This window comes from Cherax quadricarinatus, chromosome 16 (assembly GCF_038502225.1).
Source record: "Cherax quadricarinatus isolate ZL_2023a chromosome 16, ASM3850222v1, whole genome shotgun sequence".
Classification (NCBI taxonomy): domain Eukaryota; kingdom Metazoa; phylum Arthropoda; class Malacostraca; order Decapoda; family Parastacidae; genus Cherax; species Cherax quadricarinatus.
This window is the reverse complement of record NC_091307.1, coordinates 49,655,463-49,671,584: the sequence shown is the minus strand read 5'-3', so window position 1 is coordinate 49,671,584 and position 16,122 is coordinate 49,655,463. Positions and strand designations below refer to the sequence as shown.

Genomic DNA, 16,122 nt, shown 5'->3' with positions numbered 1-16,122 from the left:
TGAGTATTTGTTTTTAAGTGTTGAGGCCTTAAACCGGTGAAACCTCCTGCTGAACCCTGTGGAAATGACATAGCAGCTTTATACACATCAGCATCCTGTAAGGTTAGATGTTCTTCGCCTGCTGCAATGTCAGGGAGGTCAATGTTGGTACTGGGAGCCCTGGGTGGATGTTTGTCCTTCAGAGCTTGCGCCGTGCTGACGTCCTTGGGAGCGATGGTATCCTCACTGGTTATAAGTCTCAAAGCTCCAATAGTATTACCCTCTTCTATTTTTTTGCTAATTTGGGCTCTGATTTTTGAGGTGTCGGGTGTCCTGTTGTTGGCATTTGCCCGGCGGGTGTTTGTCGCCCTAGGGGGGAGACGGACGAGGTTGTCATCCCTTGGGAATGCATTTATTGCCCTAATAACATGTGTTGCTAGTGACTTGTCCCTCCTTGGTGGGACAGCCAAACAGGCATTGCCAAAAAGCAGCAAGTTGTGCCAGGATCTGTTGTTTGAAGGAGCATCGTTGACTTTCTTCAGAAGGTCAGTGAATTTGCTAGCAGCTTGAGGGCGAGCTGCTTTGGGGATGTGTGTCAGAGTCCTGGTGGATGTTAATTTGATTGCAGATTTGAGGTCCTCTGTAGAGGTGAAGTCACGGTAGCTGTCAGCCCTGTCTGCTGGGGGAGGCTGTTGGTTGTTCTCATTTGGAGCTCTCCTGGAGCCTAGACATCTATTGTGTGCACGGATGTTGCCAGATGTGGGTGAGTGCACATTCCCTGTGAGTGAACGACAGCTTTGGCTCTGTCGTGAAGATTCCTGCTACTTGTGACATTGCTGATATCGTGGGGGTGGGAGGGCGCCAGCTGTGGGGTGACGGGTGAAGGGCAGCATGGATGCATGGGGGATGAGGGTGGGGGAGTAGCGAGCGGCGGAACTTGAAATTGGTGGGGCACTAAACGGCAACACCCTTGGTCAGGAAGTCAGTGGGCCTAGGCTGGGATGAGGGGAGGGGATCTGGGATGGGGGAGGGGGGAGGGAGTGGCCCTGTGTGTTCGCACAAGACGCACATCACTGACTAACTTTTGCTAATTGTTATACACTTATTGTTCCATTTAGAAAAAAACCCTCGCCATTTGGCACACTAATCACCATGCTCACACTATTAACCGAGGTGTTCTGTTCACCATCCAATGACCGTGTCGTGGGCGGCCACTTCCTTCCCCAACCCACGACCCCGGCCGATCACAGATGTAAACAAGACCTCCTCCACACATATATATATATATATATATATATATATATATATATATATATATATATATATATATATATATATATAGATATATATATATATATATATATATATATATATATATATATATATGAGTTATTATTAGATAGAACGAAAGGGAAATCATTAACCGAGCCACATAATATTTTTAAGTTCTTCAAAGTTTTCTTAAGAAAGCCTCATCTGATCGACTTCAAATTACTCTAAGTGCTGATGTACTGTAATTAGGTAAAGGGTATGTAGGTGTTCGGAAGTGCCGGCGCTCCCTGATCAACTTTATGTACACACTGCATGGTTGTGAGTTACGTGTAATAATTTGAAAAAAAACTCTTGATGAAATTCCGACTTTCAACTCTGGTGTATCTTAAGTACAAGAAGGTGCCACTGCACTTATCTAGAGACAGGTACCACTGCACTTATGTAGAGGTAGGTGCCACTGCACCTACCTAGAAGTAGGTGCCACTGCACCTATCTAGAAGTAGGTGAAGCTGCATCTACCTAGAAGTAGGTGCCACTGCCCTTACCTAGAAGTACCTGCTTAGAAGTAGGTGCCACTGCCCTTACCTAGAAGTACCTGCTTAGAAGTAGGTGCCAACCTCATCTGAATGCTATTACTCTTTATGCCTTTAGGTTGTGAAAAAAAATTCGCCTTACCATCATAGATAAAACTTTTAAATAATGAGTTTTATTCCATAAGTGAAGATTGCTTCTCCTGTTTGTCTTCAAACTTTTCTAATGATCTCAGATATATTATCTTTGTCAATGAACGGTTAATTTACTTAATTTTGTGAATTGATTTCCAATGGAATATCTGGAAAACAATAACATTTCTTCTGATTGGATTGTAACCTTAAACGATGGTGAATTTTAAATACAAGAAATATTCATTTGAGTGAATGACAATTGGCAGTTCTGTTGAAGATATTTAAAAACATTAAATAATGACATTTATATGTTAAGATGTGAAAGTCTCTTCCAGTTGACATAGCGTTTTAAAAGTTGGTGATAAATAGTATAAAACACCGACACTTTGAAAAAAATAAATACAAATACAGTACAATGCAGAAGAATGAATACAGTAAACGCGACTTTATAAAACCCACAGTGTGGGCTTTATCAAGTCACAAACTTGATAAAGTCAGCTGTGTGGGCGAAACGTGGTCAATGAAGTATCAAATTACACTGACTTTGTGTCTGTTTTTCCTGTCTTTCTAAGTTGATATGTCTTAGTGGAATGTTTTGGTCTTTAATGAAATGAGTGACGTCAGTTTGTTTTAATGAAGTGAGTGACGTCAGTTTGTTTTAATGAAGTGAGTGACGTCAGTTTGTTTTAATGAAGTGAGTGACGTCAGTTTGTTTTAATGAAATGAGTGACGTCAGTTTGTTTTAATGAAGTGAGTGACGTCAGTTTGTTTTAATGAAGTGAGTAACGTCAGTTTGTTTTAATGAAGTGAGTGACGTCAGTTTGTTTTAATGAAGTGAGTGACGTCAGTTTGTTTTAATGAAATGAGTGACGTCAGTTTGTTTTAATGAAATGAGTGACGTCAGTTTGTTTTAATGAAGTGAGTGACGTCAGTTTGTTTTAATGAAGTGAGTGACGTCAGTTTGTTTTAATGAAATGAGTGACGTCAGTTTGTTTTAATGAAGTGAGTGACGTCAGTTTGTTTTAATGAAGTGAGTGACGTCAGTTTGTTTTAATGAAGTGAGTGAAGTCAGCTTGTTTTAATGAAGTGAGTGACGTCAGTTTGTTTTAATGAAGTGAGTGACGTTAGTTTGTTTTAATGAAGTGAGTGACGTCAGTTTGTTTTAATGAAGTGAGTAACGTCAGTTTGTTGTAATGAAGTGAGTGACGTCAGTTTGTTTTAATGAAGTGAGTGACGTCAGTTTGTTTTAATGAAGTGAGTGACGTCAGTTTGTTTTAATGAAGTGAGTGACGTCAGTTTGTTTTAATGAAGTGAGTGACGTCAGTTTGTTTTAATGAAGTGAATGATGTCAGTTTGTTTTAATGAAGTGAGTGACGTCAGTTTGTTTTAATGAAGTGAGTGACGTCAGTTTGTTTTAATGAAGTGAGTGACGTCAGTTTGTTTTAAAGAAGTGAGTGACGTCAGTTTGTTTTAATGAAGTGAGTGACGTCAGTTTGTTTTAATGAAGTGAGTGACGTCAGTTTGTTTTAATGAAGTGAATGATGTCAGTTTGTTTTAATGAAGTGAGTGACGTCAGTTTGTTTTAATGAAGTGAGTGACGTCAGTTTGTTTTAATGAAGTGAGTGACGTCAGTTTGTTTTAATGAAGTGAGTGACGTCAGTTTGTTTTAATGAAGTGAGTGACGTCAGTTTGTTTTAATGAAGTGAGTGACGTCAGTTTGTTTTAAAGAAGTGAGTCACGTCAATTTGTTTTAATGAAGTGAGTGACGTCAGTTTGTTTTAATGAAGTGAATGATGTCAGCTTGTTTTAATGAAGTGAGTGACGTCAGTTTGTTTTAATGAAGTGAGTGACGTCAGTTTGTTTTAATGAAGTGAGTGACGTCAGTTTGTTTTAATGAAGTGAGTGACGTCAGTTTGTTTTAATGAAGTGAGTGATGTCAGTTTGTTTTAATGAAGTGAGTGACGTCAGTTTGTTATAATGAAGTGAGTGACGTCAGTTTGTTTTAATGAAGTGAATGATGTCAGTTTGTTTTAATGAAGTGAGTGACGTCAGTTTATTTTAATGAAGTGAGTGACGTCAGTTTGTTTTAATGAAGTGAGTGACGTCAGTTTGTTTTAATGAAGTGAGTGACGTCAGTTTGTTTTAATGAAGTGAGTGACGTCAGTTTGTTTTAATGAAGTGAGTGACGTCAGTTTGTTTTAATGAAGTGAGTGACGTCAGTTTGTTTTAATGAAGTGAATGATGTCAGTTTGTTTCAATGAAGTGAGTGACGTCAGTTTGTTTTAATGAAGTGAGTGACGTCAGTTTGTTTTAATGAAGTTAATGATGTCAGTTTGTTTTAATGAAGTGAGTGGCGTCAGTTTGTTTTAATGAAGTGAGTGACGTCAGTTTGTTTTAATGAAGTGAGTGACGTCAGTTTGTTTTAAAGAAGTGAATGATGTCAGTTTGTTTTAATGAAGTGAGTGACGTCAGTTTGTTTTAATGAAGTGAGTGACGTCAGTTTGTTTTAATGAAGTGAATGATGTCAGTTTGTTTTAATGAAGTGAGTGACGTCAGTTTGTTTTAATGAAGTGAATGATGTCAGTTTGTTTTAATGAAGTGAGTGACGTCAGTTTGTTTTAATGAAGTGAGTGACGTCAGTTTGTTTTAATGAAGTGAGTGACGTCAGTTTGTTTTAATGAAGTGAGTGACGTCAGTTTGTTTTAATGAAGTGAATGATGTCAGTTTGTTTTAATGAAGTTAATGATGTCAGTTTGTTTTAATGAAGTGAGTGACGTCAGTTTGTTTTAATGAAGTGAGTGACGTCAGTTTGTTTTAATGAAGTGAGTGACGTCAGTTTGTTTTAATGTAGTGAATGATGTCAGTTTGTTTTAATGAAGTGAATGATGTCAGTTTGTTTTAATGAAGTGAGTGACGTCAGTTTGTTTTAATGAAGTGAGTGACGTCAGTTTGTTTTAATGAAGTGAGTGACGTCAGTTTGTTTTAATGAAGTGAGTGACGTCAGTTTGTTTTAATGAAGTGAGTGACGTCAGTTTGTTTTAATGAAGTGAGTGACGTCAGTTTGTTTTAATGAAGTAAGTGACGTCAGTTTGTTTTAATGAAGTGAGTGACGTCAGTTTGTTTTAATGAAGTGAGTGACGTCAGTTTGTTTTAATGAAGTGAGTGACGTCAGTTTGTTTTAATGAAGTGAGTGACGTCAGTTTGTTTTAATGAAGTGAGTGACGTCAGTTTGTTTTAATGAAGTGAGTGACGTCAGTTTGTTTTTGTGAAGTGAGTGACGTCAGTTTGTTTTAATGAAGTGAGTGACGTCAGTTTGTTTTAATGAAGTGAGTGACGTCAGTTTGTTTTAATGAAGTGAGTGACGTCAGTTTGTTTTAATGAAGTGAGTGACGTCAGTTTGTTTTAATGAAGTGAGTGACGTCAGTTTGTTTTAATGAAGTGAGTGACGTCAGTTTGTTTTAATGAAGCGAGTGACGTCAGTTTGTTTTAATGAAGAGAGTGACGTCAGTTTGTTTTAATGAAGTGAGTGACGTCAGTTTGTTTTAATGAAGTGAGTGACGTCAGTTTCTTTTAATGAAGTGAGTGACGTCAGTTTGTTTTAATGAAGTGAGTGACGTCAGTTTGTTTTAATGAAGTGAGTGACGTCAGTTTGTTTTAATGAAGCGAGTGACGTCAGTTTGTTTTAATGAAGTGAGTGACGTCAGTTTGTTTTAATGAAGTGAGTGACGTCAGTTTGTTTTAATGAAGTGAGTGACGTTAGTTTGTTTTAATGAAGTGAGTGACGTCAGTTTGTTTTAATGAAGTGAGTGCCGTCAGTTTGTTTTAATGAATTGAGTGACGTCAGTTTGTTTTAATGAAGTGAGTGACGTCAGTTTGTTTTAATGAAGTGAGTGACGTCAGTTTGTTTTAATGAGGTGAGTGACGTCAGTTTGTTTTAATGAAGTGAGTGACGTCAGTTTGTTTTAATGAAGTGAGTGACGTCAGTTTGTTTTAATGAAGTGAGTGACGTCAGTTTGTTTTAATGAATGAGTGACGTCAGTTTGTTTTAATGAAGTGAGTGACGTCAGTTTGTTTTAATGAAGTGAGTGACGTCAGTTTGTTTTAATGAGGTGAGTGACGTCAGTTTGTTATATCTTTCTTTAGCTCATCATCTGTTCTTGTCTGCTAGTATTTGAAAGATTTGCTAATTCGTGTCTTAAGAAATATAAATATTTTCTTTATTGTAACTTGTAAAAATCTTGAAAGATAATAAAACTACGAACAAGAAACTTCCAAAAATATTTAAACTTTATGTTATTCTGGCTTTTCTAAGTTGCAAATTCTTACTGAAAACTTAAATGCTACATTTTCTTGTGCTATATGAGAACCGGTAAACAACTTCGGTACACTTTTTTGAATAGTTTTGTTTCCTTCGAGGTTTTTTGTTTATAATTTGGAACGCTAGATCCGGCCGGCTTCAATTTTTAAAATAGTTGCAGAATAACAAGTGGAAGGTTCATTAATCCATTAGGATAGACAAGTGATCTTTTGTCAGTTTATTGAGAAAGTCTAACCAAGCGGTTTCAAATTTTTAACGCTGGTGTACCATTATATATATATATATATATATATATATATATATATATATATATATATATATATATATATATATATATATATATATATATATATATATACTATAGGTGCTAATTTGTGATAATAATTAAAAAATAGTGTGGTATTATTTATGTGAAATACTTATTATATGGCTCATTCAAATGGTTTTAATGTATAACGACTAAAGTCTATATGAGGTGAATTATATTCTCTAAGTCGATAAAAGTCTACTTTACTAACATAGTGAATAAAAACAAAATGGAAGCTGGAGAATGTTCCTTCTGATCAGCTACAAACTTTTCAATAATGGTGGGTTTTGCAGAAAGAAAATTATCTGTTAATTTTGGATAATGTTATCTTTAAATTGCCCATATTGAAAAAAAAATCACTGCAACAATTTCAGAATAATTTCCCATTGTCTTCATTGATCAAACACTGTGTTTGTCTATTAAAAACTTCCTATGGAACTGTATTGGATACGAAAGAACCAGTTTGCTAAATTCCTTAAAAGTTTGGATATGTTTTTCATGTGATAAATTGAGAATACCACATCTGAGCGGCTTCAAACTTCAAGTTTAAGTGTATCTGCCTTAATATAGGTTTTGTTACTAGGCGGATAGAGACCATTTTTACCAAATGAATTAAACAGTAGAGGTGGTGGGAAGTTGCAATTGTTTTGGGCTATGTAAGTACTAATTTGCCATTTTTGATGAAGACATTGATACATTAATGTCCATACAATTACTCTTCATTGCCTCTCTGAACTGTTTCAGGCCCGTGGCCTGGTGGTAAAAGCTCTCCCTTCACACGCCGAGGCTCCGGGTTCCATTCCCAAGGGTGGAAACATTGAGCGTGCTTCCTTACACCGGTTGTCCATGTTGACCCATCAATAAAATGAGTACCTGGGTGTTAGTCGACTGGTGTGGGTTGTATCCTGGGACAAAATTGACTTAATTTTCCCGAAATGCTCTGCATAACAAGCGGCTTTCTATATAGTAGTATATCATTGATGTCAGCTAGGCCTCTATATCTTGTACATGTACTTGTAGAAATAAAGATATTACTATTATTATTATTATTATTATTATTATTATTATTATTATTATTATTATTATTGCTATTGTTATTGTTATTATTATTATTATTATTATTATTATTATTATTATTATTATTATTATTATTATTATTATTATTATTATTATTATTATTATTATTACATTTGTTTGAAATTATATTTAAGTAAGGAATCGCATGTTAAGAGGGAAACGGCAGTATCAAAAGGGTTACAATCACATTTTATTATCACTAAATTCCATATGAGATTCAATTTAACATCAACTGTAAATAAATCATTCACTGAAATTATATATAAAAAAAAAATGACAGAAGTAGCCAAAAATGGATTTATTTAGTAGGTGGAGAGTTCCATGGTGACACTTGTCTCATAGATCTAATTCCATACAGTGAAGCGAGTATTGAATAAAGGAAAGTGTGAGATTTGTGATGTAAGTATTAACCGGTGACCTGTTCTCTGGAATTATTTGTCGTCCTGCAATTTCCTTTTTTTTCTAAATATTCAATTAGATGTTAAGCTAGGTTTAATAATATTTTTCAGTGGGATATTTGGATATTTTTTCATATCCAAATTTTTAAAATTTGGTAGGCCTTGTCGAGAGCGTAAAGCTTTTTCGGATTATAATTCTATTGTCTATATAAAACAAAACTTGTTTGAAATATTTAAATTTCAAATAGGATAATTAAACTAGTTTTAATTAGTATTACAAAGCAGACAAGAGGTAAGTTACACTGACATGCTGGAAAATATATAAGAAAAACGCTAGAAAGTGAGTAGAGTGAGGAACTAATTAACCAAATTATAGTTTAAATCAGATTGCATAAAAATCATTACTGATTTCAGAACTTTTGTACCATCTCATATTTTTGAACTAAATTATCGACTTTTTTGCAATTAAAAAATATTAATGACCAAAAAAAAAAAATGAGACCCACCAGTAAAAGGTCTTATTATAGACAGGTGTTGTGGCAGGGGTGTTGGCTGTAAAGACACTAAGCTTATCACATCAGATTTGAATGCACTGGCAAACTCCATAACCTTCATTCGTTCTTCTATTGATCCCAGAGGCCCACCAATGTCGATCTCTTCTCGTTGAAAGTTCCCCAACATGCCATTGAAGTAACCATTCTTTTCAGTGCCCCAGATGCGTTCAGGAATCTCTCGAATCTCCATGCTGTGTAGTGGAAATAAGTAAATTATTACGAATATTGTATATGAACGGTATACAGTATAGAAGATGAAAAATTAGATACATGTGTAACATCCGGGTATCTTTAATTTGTAGGCGCCCATTATCTAATACTAGGCTGAGGGTTTAATAACCTCGTCTTCATATTATGTACTTGTTTTGTATTGGTAAAACCACTGGATGGCAAAATTTCTATAATTAAACATACCCAGAAGTTGCACATGTGTCTAATTATTATAAATATAGTTAGAGTACCAGAGGCAATATTTAAAGTGGAGTGGTGTTTCTTTCAATTATTGTTTCACATCTTAGATAGAACCAAACGTGATCAATTGATTTTATATTCTTGTAATTTGGTCTTTGCGAGAATGGGAGCAAATTTTATTGAATTGCACTTCATGTATATTAATGTAGTACTTGAGAAAAATACAAGATTGAGGTTAACGATATTACATGTATTTTAAAGAGAATGTTAAGTTTAAGAAGAAAAACTAGACCTGAGATCACTACAAACTGGAATAGCAACATTAGCAAACAGAACACTACTCGCAGGAATTACCTTGAGAACAAGTTTAATAACTGTTTTATTCAACAATCCTGCACGATGGAGTGTACCTTGTACACTGCTTCGTGTACAAGGTACACGATGGAGTGTACAAGGAGTGTACATGTAGTGTACCTTGTACACTGCATCGTGTACAAGGTACACGATGGAGTGTACAAGGAGTGTACATGTAGTGTACCTTGTACACTGCATCGTGTACAAGGTACACGATGGAGTGTACAAGGAGTGTACATGTAGTGTACCTTGTACACTCCAACATACATAATAAAGTTATTTTTCTTTTCCAAGCAATATTATGATGAGGAATATAAACTTGAGAGGCACGTTAGTCAATGTGGCAGAAATGCAAACCAATGAATAACTTAATTAAGTTTCACAGTAACCTTCTCTCCAATCTTTTACTGTTGTTTTCTGATACACTGCTGATCAGAGATGCAATGGGGGTAGAATTTGCAATTGCAAGTAAATAACTATAAACAATAAATAGATTTTATGTAGATAGTAAAGCTCTTAGGAAAGACCAGTGTTCTGAGAGAAAAAAGTATAGTAAATTAAAAATTGGATATCGTTATGGAGTAGGGAAGTTTGATGGCAGTAACTGCTTGCAGAATTTGGGGTGAACTTGTCAGTACATGGGTCTTCGAAAGATGAGTTGAACTGTAGAATAAAAATAAGGAAAAAAAGGTGGGTGGTGCAGTGGGGCATCTTTGGAGACAGAAATTTATCTATGGCAGCGAACTGGGAAGTGTACCTGAGAATAGTGCTTCCAACAGTGTTATGTTAGTGTGAAGCTTGGGTTGTAACTACAGCCAGGAGGAGGCTTGAAACAGTGATGTTCTAAAGAATAAAAAAACGCACAATACCGTGACTGGAACGATACACAAATAACCCGCACATAGAAGAGAGGAGCTTACAACGACGTTTCGGTCCAACTTGGATCATTTAAATGGTGCAAGTCAGACCGAAACGTCGTTGTAATCTCCTCTCTTGCATGTGCGGGTTATTTGTGTAACAGTGATGTTCTGTTTCAGGACAATGTGTTGTGAGAATATTATGGAGAGAATTCAGAGCTTTGTAGATTTGAGAAGGTATGGAATGATTAAAATTTTAATTCTTCTGAGTAGGAGTTGTTATGAGTAGTTTGCAACATTTATAGAAAATAAAACAATTTTGAGTTACTGGGAGGGTACAGAGGGTATAAAAATCTGGGGAAGAGGACTGGATGGGTAAGGGTCACCCAAGAAAATAATAAATGGAAATAGGAGGTACAAGAGGTTTTGAGTTCTAACGGTTTGTATACTGAACGTTAGACTGGAGAGAGTACTGGCAAGAGCAAGAATTATTAATTTCATTTTCATACCTGGCGAAATCATCAAACCAGAATATGTGGTGGGCAATATTACAGACATCATATCGTAGATTTTAAAAGAGCGTCTATGTTTAAAATTTTGGATAATAGTTGTGTTGTTGAAGTATGAACAAGGTAACACTTTTGAAGGAACTCAGAGAAACCAATTAGGCGGTCTTGAGTGTTAGAGGTGGGAAGTACAGCGGTAGTGAGAATGTTGTGGGTCAGAGGGCCATCTGAACTGAGATGCGAGCCTTCTTCTGGCAAGACAGTAACTGCCTGAATGACACGCGTGGCTCTTACTGTACTATTGAACAGAGACAAGCTCATAATAACAGAGATTGGAATTATATTCTTTTAGAGAACAGAAACACACCGAACAACAGTATTTAATTACTTCTCATGTTATTTTTGCCATTCTGGAAAGTCAAGATGCAAAAATTTCACTTCAAAATATTCAACTTTTCTTACTGAGACGAAGGAAAAGTTGTGACAAAAACATAGAATAAAAGAAACTTCAAGCTTGAGCCTTTATTGAGCTCATCACCTATGTGAAAATCTCTCATGAAATTTGTATTTCGCTACCACAAGCTTTCTGATCAGTGCCAGCTCTTTGAAAGATGGCCGATAGATCTTGGTGTTTGCAAAAAAAAAAAAAAAAAAAAAAAAAAAAAAAAAAAAAAAAAAAAAAAAAATCACTTCTTGGAACAGGTCTTGGTTAAGTTTTCTTCAATGAAAGCTATTTCTTTTGTCTAAGTACTTCCTAACATCCTTGTGACTCATCTGAGTTTTCAACTTCCAGTTGTGACGCTTTGTTGCTGTGTTCCATCTTTGAAACGTCCTGTCCCTGTCCACCTTGTCAATTCCTCTCAGTATTTTATATTTCGTTATCATGTGACCCCTGTCCCTCCTGTTCACCAGTCTCGTCAGGCTGATTTCCATTAACGTTTCCCCGAAGGACATACTCCTTAGCTCCAGGACTAGTCTTGTTGCAAATCTTTGCACTTTCTCTTATTCTTGACGTGTTTGACTAGATATGGGTTCCATTCTGGTGTTGCATACTCCAGTATGGGCCTGACGTACACGGTGTACAGAGTCTTGGATGATTCTTTACTGACATACCGAAACGCTGTTCTCGGGCTAGTCAGAAATCCATATTCTGCTGCAGGAGATGTGCTCAGTATTATACTCACTCCAAGATCATCTTCCTTGAGTGAGTTTTGCAGTCTTTGGCCCCCCTAGCATGTACTCTGTCTGCAGTCTTGTTCGCCCTTCCCAATCTCCATAACTTTGCACTTGGTGGGGTTGAACTCCAGGAGACAGTAGCTGGAACAGTCTTGCAGCCTATCCAGAAACCCTTTGTAGTCCTGCTTACCTTCACCTCGTCTGCAAACAGGGATACTTCTAAATCTATCCCTTCCGTAATGTCATTCACATATACCAGAAACAGCACCGGTCGTAGGACTGACACTTGTGGAATCCCGCTCGTCACAGGCGCCCACTCTGACACCTTGTCACGTACCATGACTAGTTGTTGCCTTCCTCTCAGGAATTCTCTGATCCATTGCAGTGCCTTCCCTGTTATTCCACTCCGATCCTCGAGCTTTTGTACTAATCTCTTGTGTGGAACTGTGTCGAAAGCTTTCGTAAAGTCCAAGAAAATACAATCAACCCACCCATCTCTCTTGTCATACTTTCGTCTTCTTATAGTTTGTGGCACAGAATTTCCCTTGAAACTCAATGTATTTTTTCCTGGAAAGTACTTTCGTAGGCATGACTCACGAAATCGTAATGACACGATTGCAAACAAACCATACCACGCGCGGGAATAGAACCCACGATCAGAGAGTCTCAACACTCCAGACCGTCGTAGGTTCAGTCCTGTAGAGTGTATTCTTGCTTGTTACTGGATACATATTTCCAAAAATAATAATCACACTATATTCTCTTCGAAAATCATTCAAAGTTCCTTGCATGAATTTTAAAGACAACATAAGTTTAATTGCCTACCTGCAATTGAGTTCAGTAGACAGGATGGAAACCAATCTGGCGCTAACACAGTCTCTGAAAATTACCAGGCTTCCTGCCTGGCCGGTTTGTGACATGTAGTCAGTGAATGGAAAATATCGAATGACTGCGAAATGTATCGTGTGCCCCATGAAGTTGTGTAAATCATCTGAACAATATGTAAAATTCGTTAGTGTTTTCTCCTGAAAAATGGCATGAAATTTCAAACTTTCAAATAAAAAAAAATTATGTAAATCTTTATAAGAGATAATGTTTGTTAATACATTTCTCATTATAATCATATACTTATTCTTAAGATAATTTTTCAACTAGATCTATACCATGCATTATTTACTTAAGTATTCATTAGTTAGTATTATCATTGGTTAAAGTTCAAAATGGTTACACATGCATTTCTCATATAAAAATAAAACTGAATATCACCTGTTAATAAGGTGTCCGCAAGATGGGCAAATGAGGTTAAGGTTCGTTTATGAATGAACTGGACCCCAGCTTCTCCATTGTTGCAAAAAAGACATCGTCGGTAGACCAAAACACTGCCAATTACTGGTGCTATAAAAAGAATTATATATATATATATATATATATATATATATATATATATATATATATATATATATATATATATATATATATATATATATATATATATATATATATATTGCAAAACAACCACTGTGAAAGAGTAGTGAAATTCCAAGCGCTTTCGTGACTACTCACATTGTCAAGGAACTATGATAGTAATACATCAAAGGAAGACAATTAAAGGGCTTAGATCACACCTCACAGTCAACTCCCACAACAAAGAAACACCTGACGCGCAACAATACCGGACTCATAAGAAAAGAGGAACACTGCAGTAGGTCCTCTGGTACAACTAGACAGGTCCTCACGACATCCCACTAACAAATTATTCTATCCAAGAAATAAGGTTTATTATTTGTCCAATGTATTATAAAACTCTAACCAAATTTTATTAATTATAAATGAATCTAATTTATATAAACCTAAGGAAATATTCATATTATTTTCAAAACTGCTTTTTATGAAACATGATTCAATTATATTTCTGTCAACCATGGACTTGCTTGATACAACTTTCTCAACTTTTTGAAAATCAATTGGATGGTTAAAATCTCTCCCGTGAATAAATAGAGCATTGGAATCTTGTCCAGTTCTAATGCTATATTTATGTTATTTTAATCTAAGTTCGAGACTTTTACCAGTTTGACCGTAATGAACTTTATCGCAAATTTTACAAGAAATCTTATAAACACATCCGTCAGCATTTTGGGGGGAATTCTTTATCAAAATTTTTTTTTTACTGTATCAAGATTTTTAAATACAACTTTAATATTAAAAGTCTTAAGAAGAGAAGGCATATCAACCAAGTTTTCATGGTAAGGGAGAACCAACATATTTTTAGTTGAATAAGGTTGGTTGTCCCTTATTGCGCTGTAAAAAGTATTTCTAGCAATTATAAATGATTTATCAATTACATTTTTCGGGTATTTCACATCATTGGCTATTTCAAAAATTTTGGATATTTCTTCATGTATGAACTCTGGACTACAAATACGTAAAGCTCTCAAAAACATTGATGAGAAAACAGACAGTTTAACTTTATCTTGATGGGAAAAATAATAGTGTACATAGGAACAGATATTTGTAGATTTTCTGTAAATTTTAAATTTGAATTCATTATTACTCCTAATAATTAAAACATCTAGAAAAGGTAATGAGTTATTTTCCTCAAACTCAACAGTAAAGTTTCTAGAATTGGCTAAGCTATTTAATTTGCCAAGGAAATGGTGTATGTCTACATTCTTGGGCACAAGACATAAGATATCATCGACATATCTGAACCATTTTGCTCTATTAGGGAGGATTGTGTTAAGCAACCTTGTTTCAAAAAATTCCATGTATAGATTACTAAGAACAGGTGAAAGAGGATTTCCCATTGCCATACCAAATTTCTGAGTGTAAAACTTATCATTAAATACAAATTTTGCATCAACAATGCAAAGTTTAATAAGTTTAATGATGGTAGGAACTGGTAATGGTAAATAATAATTAACGAGTTCTTCAGATAAGAAACTTAATAAATCATCAACAGGAACTTTCGTAAACAAGGAAGTATGATCAAAACTAACCATGTTAAAATCATTTAAGTCAGTTAAGGAGCTTAATTTATCAACTAAATCTAAGTTGTTTTTAACATTGAAGTTAGAAATTTTACCAACAATAGGGCTCAAAATGTCAACAAGCCATTTGGATAATTTATACGAAACTGACCCTATGGAGCTAATAATTGGTCTGATTGGATTCCCTGGTTTGTGTGTTTTTATTAGTCCATACATGTAAGGTAAAGATGGATTAGTGGAAGTAAATTGTTTAATTAATTCATCTTTGCCTTTTAGTAGAAGTTTTATTGTTCTATTGAAATTACTGTTAACGGTTTCTAAGGAATTCTTTCTAAGATTAGAATAGGTTTCAGTATCATCTAAGAGATTATTCATTTTTTCTTGGTAATCATTTTCTTTCATAATTACTGTTGCATTTATTTTGTCTGCTTTGGTAAGGCGCAAATTTTTATTATTATTGAGTGAATCATAAGACTTAAAGAATCTTTGAGGGCAATTGGGAATATTTTGTTATAACATAGAGCTATATACCATTCCCTTACTAATATTAATTTCACCAATTGCCCTCAAAGATTCTTTAAGTCTTATGATACACTTAATAATAATAAAAATTTGTGCCTTACCAAAGCAGACAAAATCAATGCAGTAGTAATTATGAAAGAAAATGATTACCAAGAAAAAATGAATTATCTCTTAGATGATACCAAACCTATTCTAAACTTAGAAAGAATCCCTTAGAAACCGTTAACAGCAGTTTCAATAAAACAATAAATCTTCTACTAAAAGGCAAAGATGAATTAATTAAACAATTTACTTCCACTAATCCATCTTTACCTTACATGTATGGACTAATAAAAACACACAAAGCAGATCATCCAGTCAGACCAATTATTAGCTCCATTGGATCAGTTTCGTATAAATTATCCAATTGGCTTGTCGACATTTTGAGCCTTATTGCTGGTAAAATTTCTAACTTTAATGTTAAAAACAACTTAGATTTAGTTGAAAAATTAAGCTCCTTGACTGACTTAAATGATTTTAACATGGTTAGTTCTGATGTTACTTCCTTGTTTACGAAAGTTTCTGTTGATGATTTATTAAGTTTCTTATCTGAAGAACTCGTTAATTATTATTTACCATTACCAGTTCCTACCATCATTAAACTTATTAAACTTTGCATTGTTGATGCAAAATTTGTATTTAATGATAAGTTTTACACTCAGAAATTTGGTATGGCAATGGAAAGTCCTCTTTCACCTGT

At 35.0% G+C, this 16,122-nt stretch overlaps 1 protein-coding gene across 1 annotated transcript in view; it reads right to left on the bottom strand.

The window, feature by feature from the left end:
- The window catches only part of LOC138852792 (uncharacterized), a 101,679-nt gene that overhangs the window by 77,877 nt on the left and 7,680 nt on the right, over positions 1 to 16,122 (bottom strand). The window contains exons 4-5 of the mRNA XM_070085681.1: positions 12,159 to 12,318; positions 8,618 to 8,761 (exon numbers count right to left, since the gene is read on the bottom strand). Coding sequence (XP_069941782.1) covers positions 8,618 to 8,761; positions 12,159 to 12,318 — 304 coding nt within the window. The remainder of the gene's footprint in view (positions 1 to 8,617; positions 8,762 to 12,158; positions 12,319 to 16,122) is intronic.